General features: G+C 37.0%; 1 protein-coding gene across 4 annotated transcripts in view; it reads right to left on the reverse strand.

Annotated features, from left to right (window-relative positions):
• Positions 1-23,018, reverse strand: part of LOC126737967 (polypeptide N-acetylgalactosaminyltransferase 5) — a 113,435-nt gene that overhangs the window by 37,655 nt on the left and 52,762 nt on the right. For 3 of the 4 annotated variants that reach the window (XM_050443107.1, XM_050443106.1, XM_050443105.1), the window contains exons 9-10: positions 7,369-7,508; positions 6,994-7,227 (exon numbers count right to left, since the gene is read on the reverse strand). In XM_050443107.1, coding sequence (XP_050299064.1) covers positions 6,994-7,227; positions 7,369-7,508 — 374 coding nt within the window. Of the gene's footprint in view, positions 1-6,993; positions 7,228-7,368; positions 7,509-12,216; positions 12,398-23,018 lie in introns of all 4 variants that reach the window. The other variant, XM_050443104.1, reaches the window with a different exon arrangement.

Consider the following 23,018-nt stretch of genomic DNA (forward strand, 5'->3'; position numbering starts at 1 on the left):
AGAGCCTGTCTTGAAGTCTTTGAACATATATTACCACCCCAATTCTTAACCGCAGACGTTTTTTCTTGCCTTGGTTTAAGGGTTCTCATGAGTGTCTTTTTGTTTCACCTACTTTAAAAAATATTTGTTTCAGTCATAATTTTAAAATATCATTCGTTTTCCGTACATGCGTTATAACCCTTTTTTATTTAGGTGGTGTTTATTTGTACTTTACTCGTTTAAACCTCACATACCTTCGCGCGTATATTACTTTTGATTAATTTGTTGAATAAACACCTACTTATATTATTCTACACTGGTCACAAATTTATGTGATTTTATGAAACTTGCATGTTGGTAAGTACCCAAAACCTTTTGCAGGATTTAATTTTAAAGCACTTGGATTTAAAACAACAAAATTTTGTACTGTGTTTTATTGTTCTTACCTCGTTGTTGGCTCGTTGTTGTATAAAACCTTTGATAGCTAAGTAAAGTTTCTTTGTGGGTTGTTTGTTTGTGGAAAAATTGTAATTTTGTTACTTTTTACGTATTTTTTAAACGAAAAATAATAGATTGCAAGATGAGTGAAGAAATGACCGCAGAAGAGATTTTAGCTAAAGCTAAAACCGAACTTAAATTCCTCATTAACCGCCGTGGTCATATTAAAGGGACTATCACGCGTTTTCAGGGTTTTTTGAGTTCGTTTACACCAGACACTTTGCATCTTCCAGAAAGTATAGCGCAAATAGAAACGAGATTAAAGGTTCTGGAACCCTCCTATGTTGAATTTGAACGTGCTCAGACAGCCATTGAAGACCTCTGCGCAGTACACAACCTCCCGGACGCCGATCAACAAGAAAATGATCGCGCTGAGTTTGAAGAAAAATATTTCAAGGTTATGTCTATGGCCCAATTGGCCCTTAAACCTTCTCCAGGAACTATTGCTGATAATCCTCAAGGTTTATTTCAAAATACTAATATGGATCCGATTGTGTCGAATATGTTTACTACAAAACTTCCTCCAATTGCCATTCCGGAGTTCTCAGGTTCCTACGATACTTGGACTCAGTTTCACGAAACGTTCACATCCCTTATTGATGCCAATCCATCCCTATCAAACGTTCAAAAGTTTTACTATTTACAATCAGCTCTTAAGGGTGATGCATCTCATATCATTAGCTCTTTAACTGCAACCAATGAAAATTACACTATTGCCTGGAAGTTATTGATCAACCGATACCAAAATAAAAAAGCCATTATCCATTCACACATCAAAGCCCTATTTAACTTGCCTCCAATTAAGGAGGAAACCCATTTAAGTTTGCGTAAATTCTTAGACAATTTTCAAAAGCATTTCCGCCTATTACAGAACCTAGGAGAAAACGTGTTGGATTGGGATACGATGCTTATCTACTTACTCGTATCTAAGCTAAATCAAACGACTCGGAGGGAGTGGGAAATATACTCTAAGGATAAAGAAAGACCTTCAACACAAAACTTTACTGATTTTCTCACTGAACGGTGTCACTTGCTCGAATCGATTGATTTCAAGGCTGTTAATAGCAAATTTGAAAACCCTAATAGGTCTGTCGCTGCACACAAGACCCACTCGCATGCGGCATTCGTAGACTATCCTAATCCTATTTCGAATACTACTTGTCCACTTTGCAATGAGAGCCATTTTGTTTATTCGTGTAATTGTTTTATTGAGCTACCAATAAGTTCTCGCTACAAAGAAGCAAAGCGTTTAAACCTGTGCACTAATTGTCTTCGCCCTGGTCATTTTACTTCCGCTTGCAAATCTAAATTTACTTGCAAAACATGTCGTCGTAACCATCACTCATTGCTACATCAAGATATCAACCCAACCACTAATCCTACCACAAGTAATACAGCATTTAAGCCAAGATCGATTACCAGATCAAATCAAGGTGCAATACCCCGTCAAACAAGTTTATTTACTCAAACCAATGACGCGCATGCTAACAATCATTCTCATAACGCCATCATTCCAGCCATTAATGAAGCTCAACCCTTAACAAATCCAAGAAACAATCCAACGCAAGCAGCTCCTACTAACATACAACATGAACCAACCAGTAACCATCAAGATCCATCTAACTTACGTTATAGTTTATCCTGTGCCAATGCAACCGCCAATACTTATGTTCTGCTGTCAACAGCCTTAGTCAAAGTATATGATAACCACCGAAACCCTATTTTATGTAAGGCGTTATTGGACAGCGGTTCACAATCCAATTTTGTGTCTAAAACCTTGTTTGAGAAATTAAACCTCGCCTTTAATAAAATTAATATTCCCGTCTGTGGAATCAACCAGGCCACTACCTTTATTAACAAACGTGTTAATCTTTCTTTAGCCGCCAATCACAATGGCTATAAATTCAGTTTATCAGCTCTTGTAATAGACAAAATAACTGAGACTATTCCACCTCAACCTTTAGATATCTCCCAGATTCCTATTCCTATTGATATTTGTCTCGCTGATCCAACCTTTTCTGAGCCCTCAGAAATAGACCTTCTAATAGGGGCTAGTTTGTTTTACAGTTTATTAAGCTCTGGACAAATAAGCTTAGGAAAAAATAATCCGATGTTGCAATCAAGTAAGCTAGGCTGGTTGATTTCTGGCCCATTGCCTTTTAACCTACCTAGTCAAACAAACTGCTGTTTAAGCTTGAATGATTCCGCACTGTATAATAGTCTTGAAAGGTTCTGGAAGATTGAAGATTCACCCGATTTAGCCAATAAACTTTCCGCAGAAGAGACTGAATGTGAAAGTCATTTCATTAAAACCACCAGTCGTGATGAATCAGGAAGGTTTCAAGTTTCTCTGCCCACCAAATCTTGTGTCGATCAATTAGGCAGTTCTCAAGACACTGCGATTAAAAGATTTTTGTCGATCGAGCGAAAGTTTTCAAAAAACGCAGAATTTAAAAAATCCTATGTCTCATTTATGCAAGAATATGTCGACTTAGGTCACATGACCAAAATTGATCCCAACAAACCCATTGATTGTCCTATCTATTACATCCCACATCACGCGGTGGAGAAGCACGACAGCTTAACCACAAAATTACGTGTCGTCTTTGATGCGTCCGCGAAATCTACATCGGGCATTTCTCTGAATGATTGTTTGAAAGTTGGACCAAATGTTCAAAATGATTTGTTTTCAATTGTCATTCGTTTTCGACAACATAATTATGTGTTGACTGGTGATATAGCGAAAATGTATCGCCAGGTCTTGATCGAGCCCCAGCAACGCCACCTTCAGAGAATTGTCTGGCGCGAAAGCTCAGACACTGAGTTATCTCACTTTCAATTGAATACCATCACGTATGGCACAGCTAGCGCCTCGTTCTTGGCGACTCGTTGCCTGAAGCAAATATCGCTAGACAAACGTTCTGAATACCCTGTTGAAAGTGAAATCATAGAAAAGGACTGTTATGTTGATGACGTCATAACCGGAAGTGCCTCATCAGAAGGTCTTCTAAAAATAAGAAATAACCTCTCAACAATTTTTAAGGAATACGGTTTTGACTTAAGAAAATTTGCTTCAAATGACCCATGTTTATTGTCCGATTTAGCAAACGAAAACTCAATTGAATTTTCCATTAACGATTCCCAGAGTTCCAAAACATTAGGAATTGTATGGAATTCATTATCTGATAAATTAATCTACCATTCAAATGTTAATCCTAATCCAAGTATAGTAAGCAAGCGTTCTATCCTATCCGATATCTCTCAAGTCTTCGATCCCTTGGGATTGCTAGGCCCTATGATAATTCAAGCTAAGTGTCTTCTACAAAAACTATGGTTATTAAAAATCCCCTGGGATGAACCTGTTCCATCTGATATTCGCCAAAAATGGTTACATTTTGTTAGCAATCTTCACTCGGCTAGCACTATAAAAATTCCACGTCATGCCTTTCTAAAGAATGCTTCTACCTTTCAATTACATGGATTTTCCGACGCATCCATCAATGCTTATGGTGCGTGCATATACATACGATCCCAAGATAGGAGTGATAGTATAGTCAGCAGATTAGTTTGCGCCAAGTCGCGTGTCGCTCCTCTCAAGGCGGTTTCATTGCCGCGTCTAGAACTTTGCGGTGCGCTTTTATTAGCCAAACTCATGAAGAAACTTTGTGAAACCTTAGACAATCGACCCGTTGAGTTATTCTATTGGACAGACTCGTCTATCGTCCTTTCCTGGTTATGCTTGGAACCCCGAACTTTAAAGACCTTTGCATGCAACCGCGTAGCGGAAATACAGCATCTCACAGACACAAATAATTGGTATCATATTCCTTCAGCAAAAAATCCTGCTGATTTAATATCCAGGGGGATTGATCCTCATGACCTAAAAAATAGTGACTTGTGGTGGCACGGTCCTAGTTTTTTAATTGAATGCACTGAGAATTGGCCCACTATCAATCACATTAGTAAATATGCTAGTCAACCCAATGACTCAAACCAAATTCCCGAATTTAATCCTAATCGTGTGACATTAACCACAATTATTCCTTCCCAATTTTTGAATGAAATCTTGAATAAATACTCAAGTTTTACTAAATTGATTCGTATTTTATCGTATTGTTTTCGCTTTGTATTTAATTGTAAAGCATCCATGGGATTAAGGAAAACTGGCCCTATTCAACCTTGTGAATTTGATGAAACTCTAGGCTTTGTAGTCAAGCAAATTCAAGGGGAATATTTTGGTGATGAGATCGAACGATGTAAACGAGGCAAGAATGTCCGAACCTCCAGTCGTTTAAGCACGTTAAACCCGTTTCTCGATAAGGACGGTATTCTCCGGGTTGGAGGGAGATTAATACACGCCAAAGTTAACTTTGATTACAAACACCCTCTGTTGCTTCCCCATGACTCTGTCTTTACAAGGTTAATAATTCAGTATGTGCATGAGAAAAACCTGCATCCAGGCGTTCATTCTACCTTATCCTTTGTTCGCCAAAGATTTTGGCCCATAAATGGCAAAACCCTTGTAAAGGGTATTATACGAAAATGTATTCGATGCTTTAAAGCAAATCCAAGACACCTTCAACCACAAATGGGGGATCTACCTGCCCAAAGAGTAACGCTTTCTTATCCCTTTTGCTCTACAGGTGTGGATTATGCAGGTCCCTTCATCATTAAAGATTCAAAATTTCGAAATAAAAAATACCTCAAAGGATATTTGTGTATTTTTATTTGCCTGTCCACCAAGGCCGTCCATGTAGAGTTAGCTACAGAACTAACAACACAGGCTTTCATTGCCGCCTTCAAGCGGTTTGTGGCTCGGCGTGGGGTTTGTGAATCCCTATTTTCTGACAACGGTTCGAATTTTGTGGGAGCCAACAACGAGTTTAACGCAATAAATAATGTTTTACGCGACAGCAAGTTTCAAAGGTTTTTGGAAATAACCAATATGAAGTGGCATTTCATACCATCTCGATCACCTCACTTCGGAGGTATGTGGGAGGCGGCGGTGAAGTCTTTTAAGCAGCACCTGAAGCGCGTTGTAAACAATACTCCTTTAACTTATGAGGAACTTTATACCCTGGTGGTTCGAATTGAAGCGGTTTTGAATTCGAGGCCGTTGGTTCAAATGTCGGACGATCCAAATGATTTTGATAGCCTGACGCCAGGGCATTTCTTAATCGGACGCCCTTTGAATGCCCTGCCTGAATCAGATTTAAGGGAAGTTCCTGTAAATCGCCTAGGTCGTTATGCTCACATTCAAAGGATGACTCAGCATTTCTGGAGCCGGTGGTCTTCTGACTACTTGCATACTCTTCACCAGCGCTTTAAATGGAAGATGAAGACTAACATTGACAATCTGCTTGGTGTTCTAGTGTTAATTAAGGAGGATGGCCTTCCTTCGCAGTGTTGGAGTGTTGGACGAGTCATAGACATTCATCCTGGTAAGGACAATGTAGTGCGCGTGGTGAGCATAAAGACAAAGGGGGGCGTGATTAAACGAAGTGTAGTAAAGGTGTGTCCGCTACCATTAGAGACTGAGACAATCCATTAGAATTTCTATGTTTTTTGCAGTGACCTTTTATTTATTGAAACTCTCTCGCTTTCTTAACTCGGTCATTTCAAGGGCGGCGGTATGTTACGAGAAAACCTTATGTAATAAACGCACCCGCCTTAATTTCTAATAAAATAAATATTTGGCCCCGTCGCGAAAATCACCAGACAGTCCGTTTGGCAATCTATTTATAGAACTTGTGTTTACGTGTGTATCGGCCAATCAGGAGCCGCGATCAGCACCGGTCGGTTCCTTTACTGACTTTTTATTATTCATAACCTATTACTTGTGCAGAAAGACACTCAAGCGCGCTCGCTAGTTTTTGTCGCGAACGGACCTTTTTTTCTGTAACTTTTATTATTTTCTCGCCTTTACAGTGTCGGTCAAACTTTGTAGTTGATTTTAACCTCATACAGTCCACTTTAATATTTATTCTTTGTAATAAATCAATTACTCCAAGTTAAACCCGGTTTGTTTTGCTTTACTTCGTAGCAAAAAACCTGAAACTTAAACGTATACTTCCTTGAAGTTAAATTCACGATATCGATAAGATATTTTCACCGAGTCGATCGTGAAAAAGTGGTCCGCCCCAACAGTGAGAGTAAGTGTGTAGTTTTTGTATTTAGATGAGGTATGTCTTTTCTGTTAATTAGCGTTTAGTTCCTTAATATTTAATTTTGATAATTTTATGTAGGTCTGATGATGCCCTAATGCGGCGAAACGCGTAACCTTTTAAATAGACACTTGATTTTGAGTATACTTTCTCTTCCTTTGGTCTTATATCTAAGTCTCTTTGAGAATAATGGATGATTATTTTGAATTTTATTTATACTATCAAAATCATTAAAACATAGGAGAATTATCTATTTTCATTAATTTTTTTGTTTAAATAAGCAAATAAAAAACCAAATAGAAAAAAAATCATGTTCCTGTATTAACTCTGGCGCTGAACCCGTTAAACTTACCACTTCATCGTAGACCCAAGCTTGGTTACCGCCCATGCCATGACACCGAACCAATTTGACAGGTCCATTTTTACTGTTTGCGTCCAAGCAATTGTCATCGTTCATGATTTGTTGTCGCTTAGTGTAAGCGAACACCTGATTACCGCCCATGTTGTGACAGTATGTCATGCCTAGATTTTCCCCGGATTTCCGACCCATCGTGTCGAGGCAATTACGCGTTTCTAAGTTTCGAATCTGAAATGTTAATGATTTGAAGTTATAGATTTTTTTTATGATTAACGGAAAAGAATAAATAAATTTTGTTGTTTGATTTGGACAGATAAGATTGGTTAGCAAACCATTTTTTCAAAAAATAAAGTCATACATTTTACTTACATCACCCAAATAATAATAATCCAAAGGCATTTGCGATTCTGGATAAATATTCTCCAGGTACCACCTAAAGTTCTTACATTTAAGATCTTTCCTGAGCTTGAGTCTCTTGGAAATATCTCCTACAGCCACGTTCTTTGCACCTATATAAACAAATGCGTTAAAATACATGTAATAATGCATATTTTTTTGCTTGGATGACAAAAATCATATGCATTAAATCAGTTTAATTAAGAATTAATTTGGGGTAGCATGCAAGCATAAAAAAGCAAAGGCTTAAGTATAGAAGCAGGAAGAAGTTAGCTGGGGAACATAAAAACAATTGTGCAATATGAGCATAAAATATTCGAACAGTGGGTTCTTAAAAAAATACAGATAAATGTTGGTGTTTTAAATCGTGTAAACAGAATGCAAAAACAGGTGTATTTATATAAATAATAAACACCTAACTTAAGAACTTACGTGTATGATACATTCCAACTAAAATATCTAAAAACATAATACACTATGCTATACTATACTAATACTAGTCTATATTGTTTTATGTGACTATACACTACACACAATTTCATATTAATTCTAATTTTAAGTGGAAATTTGCTAAGAATACCAGCAACAGATCAAGTGCTATCAAGATATTACATTTTTTATGTTATGGGTAAAGTAGGATTAAACTGGGTAACCGGAAGAATATTATTATTTCAAAATAAATATAGTACATGGGGGTAGCGACCTTTTTTTTGTTGATGATTAATTACACGACAAAACTTTGAGGATTGCCCAGGACGGCTGTGGTGTTCATTTTCAATGTGTTATAAATGATTAAAAATTGTTGCTTAGGGATGACGGCATCTGATGTTTACTACGCTACACCACACATGTCTTCAGCAATCCTCAGATTACCAGCATGTAAAAAATAGGTCGCTGGCTCCCATACTGTAAGATTCTGGATATAAGTTTGAAAAGCTTATCGCAAGCTTGACAGTTAATCCAACATAACTCGTAACATGTGCTCTAATCTAATAAATGTCCAAGTTTCATTTAAATTATTTGGTCCATTTTTCGCACGAAAATATTCATAAGAAAAGTACGAGTGTGGTCTGAAAAGTTTCCGATCTTAACGTGAAGGTGGCAGCACTCGTCAAAAGCTAGTGATTGTAGTTGCCTAAACAGCGCATTGTTAATGCAGTTTTCTATCGATTAAAAGCGTTTGAAATATATCAGTCTATTAAAAAGTCTATACATGAGATGGAATCTCTCTCAGACACAGCCCGTCTTCTCAAACTACTGACAAGAAAACCGAGATAGGATGCCTGAAGAAAGGTGAACTATGGACCTCAAACAGAGAAGAGACCATCCAGCTTCTCCTTAAAACTCACCTTCCTGGAGAAGAAACGCTGCACTTTGGGGCGAGGAACCGGATCCAGAGCCTGACTGAAACCTCGCCAAAAACATAGTAACAAACGAAGCCATAGCTTGGGCAGTGGGTGAGTTTAGTTCATATAAGGCTGCGGGACGTAATGGAATTATACCCATGATGTTGCAGGTAGGCCTCGAAATTACGCGTGGTCTTTGTGGCCTGACTTCATTTCTACTAAAGACTATAGAAAGGCTTATAGAGAGGTATATAATAGAGGAGATTCTAAGAGAATCGCCACTACATAGGAATCAGCAAGCCTACATGAAAGGGAAGTCGGCGGAAACGGCACTTCACTCTGTAGTGAGCAAAGCTGAAAAAGCCATAGAGAACAAGGAAATAGTACTTGCTCTGTTCTTTGACGTGGGAGGAGCATTTGATAAGGCAAAAACAGATACTATCTGCCAAGCCTTCCTGACCAGGAGCACTCCGGCTCATCTTGTCAGGTGGGTCAAAACGGCGCTGGAAGACCGGTGATCAGTGTTACACTGGGAGACTGTCGTGTCGAGACCAGGGTGAAAGGCTCTCGCAAAGCAGTTGCCTTTCGCCACACCTTTGGTGCCTGGTGATGGACAGTCTTCTCAGGAAGCTAGAACTTGAAGGATTCTATGCACAGGCATACGCGGACGATGGACTAGTGATGGTCACGGGTAAATTCATGAACACAGTCTGTGAGCGGATGTAAGTCGCGTGCGGGATAGTGGAACAGTGCTGTCAGTCAACCTTGAAAAGACCGAGCTCAATCTCTTTACTAAGAGGCGAAATTTGACAGGTTTAAACATCCCATTATGTATTAGACTCGCCTAACTTTGAGGCAGCAGGTCAAATTCTTGGGAGTTACTTTAGGCAGCAAGCTCACGTTTAAAACTCACGTATAGCAGACAGTATAAAGGCAACGACCCTAATATGGCTATTACGACGAACAATAGGTACAAGATGGGGTGTAAAACACTACGTTCTTCAGTGGCTTTATACGGCTGTCATACGACCGAGGATCTCGTACGGATCCGTGGTATGGTGGCCAGCCGTATTGAAGGTCATTAACGCCCAAAAGCTGACCAGACTGCAAAGACCAAACAAAGGTCTGTTTGGGGATTACTGGAGCTATGAGAACAATACCTGCGGCACCACCAAATATTCTTCTTGGGCTCCCGGACCTCGCAGTCAGGATTGAGAAGGAGGCCATGGCGGCGCATAAGAGGATGAAGGATAGCGAAGGGTAGCGCAACGTTCAGGTCAAGGCCATATGACGATTGCTCTCAGGATGTGTAAGAACATACCAATTCTGACATCCAGATGCACTACAGAAAGTGACAAATTAAGGTTAAAGAAGGGGTTTCAAGTCGAAATTCCGAAAAGAATAGTCGGCGAACCAAATTAAAGAGCCAAGTGGTTTCCAGGCTTAAAACACAGATGGATCATGGATGAAAAGCACCAATTCAGCCGGAGCCGGAGTGTACAGGATGGAAACGAACACAGGGAAATCCTTTCCGCTAGGGAAACACACCACAGTTATCCAAGTGAAGGTGTTTGCTATACTCGAACTAGCAAACAAACGAGAGGCATTGGAAGGTAACGGGGGGATTTGCATCTACTCCGATAGTCAAGCTGCCCTCAAAGCGGTTTAGAAACCCAGGGCCAACTCAGCGCTAGTCCAGGAATGCAGAGACGCATTGGAAAGGCTTGCAGCACACAGGGAAGTGAGACTGAGGTGGGTCCCAGGACACCAAGGTATCGAGGGCAATGAGCGGGCCGACGAACTGGCAAGACAAGGTTGCGTTAACCCTAGTAGGCCCCGAACCTTGTCTCGGTCTTAGCAAAAAACAAATCTCCTAGGTACTTAATAATTGGGCTGGACTAAAAGAATTGGAGAAGAATTGGACAGAAGGATGTAGACAGCCCAAGGAAATGTTACCAGACCATGACGGCACTAAAGCAAGGCGACTGCTAACAAAGACCCGACAAAGTATCAAAGACTTGGTGGGAATCTTGACCGGGCACAACAGTCTAAACAGGCATCTACACCTTCTTGGTATAAGAGAAAGCCCACTCTGTCCGAATTGCGGTACAGGGTAGGAAACTTCATACCACAAACTAGGTATCTGTGATAGGTGGAGTCGCCGGAGAAGGAAAACTTTCGGAGCAACGAGACTCCCAACGGGAAAATCTTAAAGATCTGGACTGGGACAACGTGCAAGCCTTCAATAAAAGGACGGGCCGACTCAGTGAAGACCGCACATTGGGAGTGGAGACGTAAGGGTGGGTGATTCTGCGGTTGGCGGTTACTACTACTACTACTGCAAATCAAGATTTACCTACGAGGGAGCTGTCCGTATCTCAGGTGCCGCGTTTGCTTACGTTATACGAAAAACATATACCAATGAATGATTGCTCTGTTGGCTAGATAAATCGAGGAGTGAGTTGTGTCGTCAAAAAAAATGTTTTATAATTTAGACTTCAGCGGTTTCCATGGCGAAAATCTACGATTTATGAATTGAACTGCATGACCGCCCTCCTTACTCCAGCCTTAAGTGACTACTGTTTGTTCGCTAATGTAAAAGGTGCGCTAGTCATGGTAAAAGGTTCAAGTCTCCTCCGTAATTATTTTGCAAAGACCGATCTATTTGGATATACTAGGAAGACGCGAACTACTATTTGGACGGGTTAAAGAGATGGGAGCATCGCTGGGAAAAGTGTGTAGACTTACAAAAGGACGGTGTAGAAAAATACAAGATAAATTTAAAGAAAGGATATTTTATCTTTCTTTGGTCGGAAGCTTTTCAGACCATTCGCGTATCTACTTTTAGAATTTAAACTTTAGACATTTAATAACAATACGTTTAGACCAAAACTAGAAAAACCTGGATTAATGTTGTAGTAGAAGTCCTTCCATTGGTCGAGCCACACTTCGGCCAATCGCGCGTTGTTGTGGTTGACTATGCGCGAAGTACCGCCTGGAAACGAATAGGGTGTCGACTTTCGGAACACGTGGCCCACATGGGAGCAGGTCGCTATTTCTAGCGTTCCTCCGCACATCCACACCTGAGAGTACAGTTTTGCCAAATGACTTAAATAATTTTACTAAATCTAAGTACATGACTGAAAAGATAATCTTATATCACACAATTGCTTGCTTAAAGTTAGTACTCTTTTTACTGTTGGTTAGTAAGGTTATTAATTGGGGATTCAGACCACGATCAAAATTGCTATTAATGAATGGCCAAAAATATAAAGGAATTCAAAAGGGACCTAATATTTGTAGTAGCAGTAGAATCCGCTTTTACATTTTTGACCACCCAAATATTTTCAAAAATCGTCCTTTTTTAGTAAATATATTCTAACCAAAAACTACTGACTAAATATAGATAATAATCATTGTTAACAGCATCCAAGGACAGCAATCAGGGCATTATGGTCGATCAAAAAAATCAAACCTGGACTCATGATGTAATAAAACTCTTTCCATTCGTCCATCCACACCTCGGCGACCCTAGCGGCATTATGCAGAACTATTTTCGATACTCCACCGGGGAAGGTGTAGGGCGATTTGTCTCTGAATACGTGCCCCACGTGAGAACAAGGGATTATCTCTAAGATACCGCCACACTGCCACACCTAAAGTCCAGTGATTTTTTTGTATGGTTTGTAAGTTTCTCGTTATACGGGGATTATTAATTAAAATAAAAAAAATAATATTTGGTAAATAGCCTTCTCCCTAATTTATTAAAATATGTTTACCGTCTCATACCGTAACCACTTTTCAAACTTTAAATGATATTAACTTCATTATCAAACATATTATAATAACGCGAACCACCTGGCCTGGGAAAAGCGGCGCCAGACAAACCGCATGATTGTGGATAGTTCTCGAACTTATCATGAGAGCCCGTACTAAAATCAGAGATACTCTAGTACCTAATAGTAGTGGTAGCATGACCGAGAATAGAGGAGGTACATATCAGGTCGGAAATTTCGCATCTGGATAAGAGTAATTTGTGATAACTTTTTAACTCGTCCGCTCATGGACCTCCTCTCATACCCTAAAATATTCTATACCTTTGAATGTAAATTTATCAATCTATACCTTTGAATTTAAATTTATCAGAGGTATTTTGGACATGTTAGTAATGGTACAGAAATTTCCTAGGCACACATACGGAGCAAATTTTTTTTCTCAAATTGTGTATTTGTTGTAAAAATTGTGTTTGTTCGTTTCTCTGTAGCCGAATTTTCAAAATTCGCATATTTAGTGAATTGTTCACTTCACAAGAGGTCAACAATCAAATACCCAAAATGTAATCTCTTTGTCCAAATATCATTACTTTTTTTAAGGAATAGGTAATAAAGTAACTTAAAAAACGACTTAGAAATCTTTAAATCATATCGCCAAAGCAAAAATCGATATGCTGTCTGTAAGAATGGCCCGAAATACAATGCCAGCAGCGAGGCGGAAAATCTGGTAACTTTTCTTCAAGCAAAAGTATTTTCCATTCTAGAAGTAGCAACAAGGGATGAAATAAGGAGGATCTTGAAAGTAAAATAATTATATAATCCTACTGCCAAGCGGCCTTAAAAGACATCCAAGAAGCTGGTAAAGGAGTGCAGGAATGCGATAGACGAGATAGGCAGTATCAACAGGAAAGCTTAAAATAATATTTAGATTGAATTTTGAGTGATTTTCACATCTCTATTGCTGTTAATGTGAGAAACTCTATGTTATCATCTTCAGGCACTGTTGACCCGTTAAATTTTATGGATAACCCAATCTCGCAATCTTTTTTTTTGTCTGTTTCCTACTGATACAACGGAAATAATAAGTGTAATGCAAAGGATTCAAAATAACAGTTCCTCGGGATGGATGATATTTCCATTAAAATTCTGCAAACACTTCCTGGTACTGCTTTGACTGTTTTTTCAGAAACCGTAAATCAAAGTTTTAATCTGGGTGTGTTTCCTAGTATGTAGTCTTAAATTGGCCAAGGTTGTATCTCTTTTTAAGAAAGGTGATACTAAATCTTCCTCTAACCATGGACCGACCAATTTCTCTCCTATCAACAATTTTAAAAATTATCGAAAAACTAGTCAAGTGTCGAATGCTGGATTTTCTTAAGAGAAATCAGATTTTATCAACATCACAATTTGGTTTTCAAAACTATCTAAGTACAATCGATGCAATTTTTTCATTCCTAAAACAGCTTTATCTAAGCCTCAATGAGGGTAGTGTAGCGGCAGCTGTATTTTGTGATTTCACTAAGGCGTTCGATTGTGCTGATCACAGAATTTTATGAGTTTTATGATTTTCGTGGTGATTCCTTGAGATGGCTTACATCCTATCTCTCTGATAGATCACAGGCAGTGGTGTTTCAAAATAGCACTTTTCAACCTATCACTGTAGGTTAGCTTCAAGTTTCTGTATTGGGACCTTTATTGTTTTTAATTTTTGTTAATGACCTTCCAAATTTGAAGTTCTCTGCAAAATTTATTATGTTTGCTGAAGACACCACTGTCTTGTAGAACACCACATCAAAAGAAGATCTACATCTAACTATCGGCTGGGATCTAAATATTCTTGGAGATTGGTGTAAGGCTAACTTGCTGGCATTCGAAGTTTCTAAGACCAATATACTAAGCTTTAAGTGTCAGTTGCCGGTCTCCATTTTGAATCCTGAATCTCTTAAGGTTCAGGAGGTTCACAAGTTCTTGGGTATCTGGATTGATCCAAGATTCAAGTTCTCGACGCACATCACTGAGATAGCAAAGAGAGTGGCTCGTGGTTGCTATGCTGTGAGGGTGGTAAGCTTGTGAATTGGGTGCTAGGATTACTAGAGACGTTTAGAATGCCCTAGTCGAGTCTCATCTACGATATGGCATTGGGTTCTAGGGCTCCTGTGGCGAGACCCTTTTTCAAACGCTTTTTATTCTCCAAAAACGAGCGGTTAGATTTATGTGTGGGTTAAATCGTTTTCAATCTTGCAAACCATTTTTTCAGTCTCAAAAAATATTAACATCCCCATCCTTCACGAATCATGTTTATTCTAGAAACCTGTTGTTTGATCCACTCTAAATTTAAATCAGTCATAGCTACTAATAACCCTCATTTTACGAGAAGTTCTCATATTGTACCGTTGCCTATACCTCCTTAATTTAAGAATTCCTTAATTTATTCCAGTTTAAATTATTTTTTTAACCATCTTCCTTCTTTGATTCGAATCAGCGTTGCCATTAACGGTGCCTCGGTGGTTACTGATAAATCTAATCCAAGCTTTAAAATTCTGAGTGTCGATAGCAACAGTTTTGTAACCCTACTTAGCAAAACGTTTCACTTAATTTTGACACGTTTTTCAAGATTTAATTGACTAGAAAGCGTGGACTTTCAATCTTACAAAAACCAAAGAGGTCAGGAACGGTTCTGATCCAGAATGGTATCAGATTTACAGTTTCAGGGAGGCATTTGATGTGCAGAACCTAGCCCCTTTAGCTTTTAGTGAGCTGTTACCAAGGATGGCCAAGAATCACACTCTTTTGGAGATGTACTACTTGTAAGAAAGATTTTATATTTTTTGCATCACGTGGCAACAAAATGAGTCGTGCCACTTTTGCGATGTTGCCACATGACAGTGTTACCAACAAGTTTCTGTAGATTTTATTTTATAGGTTCAAGTATCGGAATTCTGATGTAGTGATGAACACTCAGTGCAACGACGACTGTAAAAAGGATTATCTCTGTGAAGTGACGACCAGTAAAGTTGGAGATAGCACTCAGTGTGACATTTTGATGGAGTTGTACGATAAAAGTGTTTAAGGTAAGAATAAATATACATGGAAATTAAAGCGCTTGGTGCTGGAGAAGGTTTACTATAGATTGTTAGGGTATTTAGAGGATAATTTTGAGCTTTGACTTAAATTTTTAATATTTTATTATATATATATTTTTTAATCTTGTATGTTTTGTAAAAATGTATGCTTTTGTTTTATTTAGTGTGGTTTTTATTTGGTTTGTGCTTTGCTTAAAACAATGTTATTTGTTGAAACAATAAACCTTTCTTCTTCTTTTTCTAAAATCAACTGTCAAACAACTCGATTTCTTTCGGTTTATCCAGGAAAGCGTCGGGTCTACTACGCAAACTGGGTGAAACCAGCAGAGGACATCAGACCTCGACCAATTCAATTAATGACCGGAATAAGATAGCCAGTAGAATATACTGTGCTTTCATTTTACGTCAATTTAGATATACAGGAGGACGTTTAATTTTATATTTGACAAAGTTCTGTCAATCACCTCCACATCTCCAGCTAAGCTCACTTTGATATGTCAAATGGGAAACCCCATCGTGTGACACCTCATTGTAAGCAGTATTAAAATGTCTTTTTAACAGTGCCAAAAAAGGTTGCAAAGCCAAAATCAGTTGATGCTCCAGCGAATAGTGATCAAAAATGTCTATGAATAATGGATATTTTATCATACAATATCCTATCATACCAAACCGAACAAAACAAAATAGGTTGACGTATAAAGAAATAGTAAGCAAAAATGTGTGGTAATAACAGACATTTTATCAAGTTAAACATTGGTAGGTCAAATGGTTGCCTTATAGCGTCACACATTATTTTAAATGACAAACAATTTTCCATCTTACTTCGTCAAAAAAATTGATGCAGTAAAAATGTATGGTAATAAACAGTTCATTGAGTCCAAATATATTTTTTTAAATATGCATTTATTATTTGCGAGAAAATAACTGGATAATGAAAATAAATACTGGGGACAATGAAAATCCACACCTTTTTCAAGAGGATCATACTAAATATCCTGAAAAAATTAATGTATAGGCAGGAATTCATGGTAACGAAATCATGGGGCTATTTTTTTGGAAGAAAATTTAACTAGATAAATTTATTTAGACCTAAATACAATATATCTTTCAATCGTCAAATCTTTGCAAAAAACCAAGTGGATAAAAATGGTGTTCATGTACTAAACGAAAATAATTTGTACTTCCAACAAGATGGAGCTCCCCCGCACTAAGCTTTGACAGTTCGAGAGTGACTTAATGAACAATTTCCAGGGATGTGGTTCGGTGGGCGTGGTGCAATTGAATGGCCCGCATGGTCGCCAGACTTTACATCACTAGATTTTTTCCCTTGGGGGTATTTAAAAAGCAAAGTTTATAAAACCCCACCTGAAAATATTAATGCTTTAAAGAATCGAATTAATCGCGAATGTAGAGATATTAGCGGACAAAGACGTGTCAATATTCGTGAGGTATTTCAAAACAGACTTTATTATTATCTCGTGAATAACGGATTTATTAAGCGCACTTTGTTTTATTAAATGCACATTTTGAGCACTGGTTGTTCTAGTAAGAAAAAAAAACCTTTTTCTTTTTTTTATTAAAATTGTTACTCATATTTTTATTTAAGCACAAGGTGGATTTAGACAATTCAGTGAGAGATTTAAAGTGGACTGTATTTCTGTGATTAAAAGTAAATGTGGAAAGGTCGAAAAACCAGCCTTTAAAGATCCTTAACTTAAGGTGTCTATATCCGGGTTTATCAGGCCTGCTCTGAACTTCTTGGGTCTTCTAATTCGGGTTGAATCACTAAGAGTGGTTGCGGGTTTGATAAGTAAATCAGGATATGTGATGCGATAAGATTAAGACAACAGTTGCGGAAATAAACGTATAGATCACGATACTGGAATCAATGCGCGATGCGTAAAAGTGCTAACAAGGAAGTGAATTTTCTCTCTGGTCTCCGTTCAGCACAAACCAAAGGAATTTAGAAATTTAAACGCTATCGTACACGCGCAGATTTGTTGTTGTTAAGACTTAGAAAATATTAATTAAATTGGTTATAATAAAAGGAGAAAATGAAATTAAAGTTTTAATTTGGAGAGAAAAACAAATAAATACTATAAAATGAAAAAAAAATTTAACTATTTGGACGTTCACAAACTAAATGTGGACTGACCAAGCACTTAACAATATAAATTCTGTGAACTGATTAAATTGTTTATTTTTTTAAACACCTTTTTACAGCCTTACTGTTTATAAGTCTATAAACTTTTTATACACCGTTGCATAGTAGATCGCAAGCCCTTTAAACTGATGACATACCAAAATATGATAGTCAGTAAAATAGTAAAACAGTAAAAAAGTCAGTTCATTTTCTCTATTCATCCTCACTATTCGCTGGTACGTCACCGATTTTTTTTGGCACTGTTGAATATACATTTTAATGCTGTTTACAATGAAATGTTACACGATAGGGGTTCCCATTTGATATTCAGCTGGAGGTGAGGAAGTGACTGACATAGCTTTTAAACCTCCTCTATATAGATAACCTTGTTTTTTGTTAAGAAGTTATTGATGATGGTTCGTTTTGAAATGAAAGAACTGTATTACAGAATGTATGCCACCACACTAAGGCTATTGTTCCAGTCAAGCACGCTGGTTTTATCAGCGGCTTATGGCCGCATAAAACACTGTATGGAGAGACGGCCTTCTCTACAAACTAATGAGAGCCATACCTTGACCTTAAAACTTGCAATAGCCTGCTGACCACCAGATTATTCCAGGTATATATTAATGGCACCATGAACGGCGTCAAAAAGCTGAACAATGGCCACCCTCAGGGTTCAGTACTTGCTCCATTGTTGTTTAAGATAGTACAGTCGTGCTGTATGAGAATGGATGCAAAAATTAGATAGAGGATGAAATTTTGACAGTAAGTTGTATGGATTGAGAGAGTGCAAAAATCAAAAATGCTAACAAAAATTCCGAGGGAGTTTTTTTTTTAGGGAATGATTGGGGATGGTCTTGGATTGGCACTACCCCTTTGCACTTACAACTTTGACTCCAGGAGAAAAATTGTTCAAAAAAATAAGAGCTAACTTTTCTTCCACAGAGCCGAATTCATCCGAGTTGATTTAGAGGGTGTAAAAAGGGAGTGAAGTTTTGAAAAATTGGTTTTAAATTAATAACTTTCTTGGAAAAAATCCCACGCCTCTTTCAATTATCTAAGCCTAAGCGTTATGTTCAATAATGCTTTTAGCGGAGAGTCAATCAAACATAATAATACCTCTAAATAAGAACTCAAAATAATATAATAATCAAGCTCGCCGGAACGTCATTGGCGTGCTGCCGAGACCACACTGCGAATCTCCGCGTTGGCTTTGTTATATAATACTATGCAATACTATGCACAGATATAGCTAGCTACATACCGCTCATACCGGTAAAGTCTTTCATCTAAACCGAACGATGAGAATAATAACTGGAACCATAATATTAACGCCAATGAGACGGCTCTCTACTGTCATATACGACGCTCAGACCCACTGGCTAAAGAACATCTAAAAATCATGTCAAATGAGCGCTTAGCGATCCATCAAGGGCGCCAACGGCTAAAATCTAGACATCCTCCTATCAAAACCACCTCCGAATTGACTGATTAATACAATATAAAAGAGCAATAGAGAGTAAGTTGGTTGCCTACAACAGAATCTAACTACATCCACATAACCAACCCTGAACTCGGCTTCAAGTTCCACTTGGTCAAAGCTGAATGAACTATATGATGTGCTATATCTTTATAAGAGTTTTGTATACATTTTTATTTTTACTTGTAGTTTTCTTTTATAGTATTGCAAAAAATCCATATTCAAAAAAGTAGTCCATTTTTCTCAAAGAGACCTCGTAATAATAAAAATTCAGAGATTAGAGGGACACAAAGTCGATGGTCTCAGATTATGTTTATTTTTTAAGAAACTATTAGAGTTTCAATTCTCGACCAAGTCATATTTTATTTTTTGCTTTTAATAAATAAACGTTTATTATGCAACAACAAAATATTACATAAAAGGTAACATTCACATAATGTGTTCTTCCGTGCTATCTAAAAAATATAGTATTAGCGGACAGTTTCAATAGAATACTAGTTTATACTAAACTCATTTCTTAAAATTACTTAACATTACAATAAAGGTATGTGAATCTAACAGAAAAGCCTTGTATTTCTTCTTGAAAGTGAAAAGTGAGCATGATCTTATTAAGTTGTATACTTCAGAGTTAAACAAAAATACACCCTGGTAAGCAAATGAGTTTTTAAAACCTTCAGTTCTATGCACTGGTATTTGAAATCTTATAATGTTTCTTAGGAAGTGATTACGTAAATCTTGTCTTGCTGTGAAACAATCTGAAAGATATTTCGGGTATCTCGACTAAATTCTATAAACAAACTGACCAAAATGTAAAGCTGCTCTCCTTTCATCTTTTAGTATTTTATTGTCAACATATTGGTGTTATGTGATCAAATTTTTTTATGTAAAATCTGTATTGTTGTGATGAATTCATAATGAGTTACTTATTATATTGGGTATTACGTCACTTATAGCAAAAATCAATTTAGAAATTTTTATCTCACACGCTCAACAATTGAAAAGAAGAAGAAAATAGACTTATTCACGTATTTAAAAGAAATATGAACTTAAATCTGTAACGATACCGTTCGATATACTTAATTTAATTTAAGTTCAATATAAGTTTTAAATACAATAATTTACTTGAGGTATAATAGATTTTTTTATATACCTAGGAGCTGAGGTTCAATCTATTACTCTCTGAGCTCGTTTCTTCTTTTCAATATCCTACCTAAATTTGTTATAAATATTACAATTAAAAAACGATAAAAAAAAACGAGTTTGTCAAACTATTAATAAACCGTCAAATCATATAAAAAAGTATATAAAGTATTTTCGAATTAGGAAGAAATTTTGATGAGACTGCATTACTGAAAATTTGAAAGATAAGTATATTTTATTTTTAATTTAATTTAATTTTACTTTAATTACCTTGATAACGGTAGTAGATATAACTACCGAAAGGTTGGTTCAAATTAGGTATTTTTAAAAAAGTAGGTCTTCTTGTTGTTTTTTATCGTTTTTTAATTGTAATATTCATAACAAAGTTAGGTAGGATATTGAAAAGAAGAAACGAGCTCAGAGATTAATAGATTGAACCTCAGCTCCTAGGTATATAAAAAAAATCTATTATACCTCAAGTAAATTATTGTATTTAAAACTTATATTGAACTTAAATTAAATTAAGTATATCGAACGGTATCGTTACAGATTTAAGTTCATATTTCTTTTAAATACGTGAATAAGTCTATTTTCTTCTTCTTTTCAATTGTTGAGCGTGTGAGATAAAAATTTCCAAATTGATTTTTGCTATAAGTGACGTAATACCCAATATAATAAGTAACTCAAATTTTTTTATGTTGAAAACAAATCTCATAGGGGCGTTTTGAGCTAACTGAATTTTGTTCTTCATTTCAAGAGTGAGGTAATTGTAAAAACCAACATTGCAGTAATCTAGCTGTGGCAAATAAGAGCCTCCACAAGCATGAATTTGATATTTTTTGGGCAAATAATATTTAAATTGATAGACTTTTAAGTAAAGCATACATGCACGATAATTTTTTATTGACATGTACCTGAAAATTTAGGACCTCATCAAAAATGACACCAAGATGTTTTGCTGATGCTGAACAAAGAAGGACACTGTTACTTATATGCAAAGTAGTGAAATTAGATTGAAGAAATTGTTTTTTAATGTATTATAACCTATGAGTAAGTATGTGCTCTTGTTATCATTCAAAATCATCCCATGCTGTCTTGACCATTTAAAAATTGAGTTTAAGTCCTCATTAATTTGCTGCCTACATTGACATGCACTATGAGGAGGAAATCCGGATAGCACCTCTGTGTCATCTGCATAAAGATTTACAGAAGAAAACCGAATTTGCTCTGAAAGATCGCTAGTGTAGATGCCAAATAATAAAGGCCCGAGGATACTACTCTGGGGCACTCCATAACCAGTGACAACAGGTTTAGATCTTGCTCCAACCAGCTCCACAATCTGTGTCCTCAGTTGAAAGTAAGTAAGTAAGTTGAAGATAACTTTGGAACCATATTTTGCAAACACTCACTGAAAAACCGAAGAAGCTTATTTTAGCCAACAGCATCTCATGATTTATGAGGTCAAAGGCCTTACTGAAGTCTAACAGTACCAGGCAAGAAACACAAGAGCAGTCCATATTGGTTGATATCTCAGAAGCTACTTTTATCAGGGCTGCAGCTGTTCCATGATTTTTCCGAAAACCAGACTGTACTGAGGGTATAATTTCATGCATATTTACAAATTCAAGCAACATATCCAACACTATTAATTCAAACATTTTGGCAAAGAGGGGTAAAAGAAAAATTGGTCTTAGCTCTGAAAGATTTTCAATTCTATTTTGCTTTGGTAGGGGCTTGATAATAGAAGTTTTCGATATTTGTGGAAATTTCCCTTTTTGTAGAGATAAATTAAACACTTTTGGCAGGAATGGAGCAATAAGCTCAATGCTAAAAAGAACAAGATTATGACTTATTTGGTCAATACCCATACTTTTTGATTTTATTCTTTTAAATGACATGTAATTTTATTCTTTTAAATCTTTATTTCTGCTCTCCCGTTCAACTTAACTTCATTCTGCTTGTTTTGTTTACATTTATTTTATTTAGTTTTGAAACCGGATATAATGTAAACGTCAGCAATATTTTTTTATACATTTAAGTTAAAATAAAAATATTTTAACTTAAATGTTTGTGGTGTTAAACGAATAGCTTTACTGGTAAGTCGTATCTTAATAATTCGTGCTTTCTACTTTTAGGTCTGATGATGCCTTAGGGCAAAACACGTGTAATAGTTTTTTTAAAAATAAACACAATCTGAAACCATTGATTTTGTGTCCCTCCAATCTCATTTTTTTTTAAATCCATAGGTAAAACAACAACGGATGATCAGCTCGGACCACCTCTCAATTCCCAAGTCTTTTACGTCCTAAACGAATGATGACGGGAGAAAACTAGGGTAAACTGAACAAGGAGCAACAAAAATAGTCCTATGGTCGCAACCTTTGGTCTGACACTCAAATCACAAAACAGTTTTACCACTAACCGAAGCTCTTTATTTCATTTTCGACACGTATTTTGCTAGGGATGTTTAGATGAAATAAATCATTTCGGTTTAGTGGTAAAGCTATTTCGTGATCTAAGGAACAAGTGTAAATCAGCCAAAATTCTACTATCAGACTCCTCACAACCTAAGGCGAATAGAGATGGCCAGCGGTAGTGATGCGGGTAGCGGGAGGGGACTTTAGGGCTGGTACCCCAGCATTACTAACTACTGCT

Source organism: Anthonomus grandis, chromosome 6 (genome assembly GCF_022605725.1).
Source record: "Anthonomus grandis grandis chromosome 6, icAntGran1.3, whole genome shotgun sequence".
Taxonomy (NCBI): Eukaryota; Metazoa; Arthropoda; class Insecta; order Coleoptera; family Curculionidae; genus Anthonomus; species Anthonomus grandis.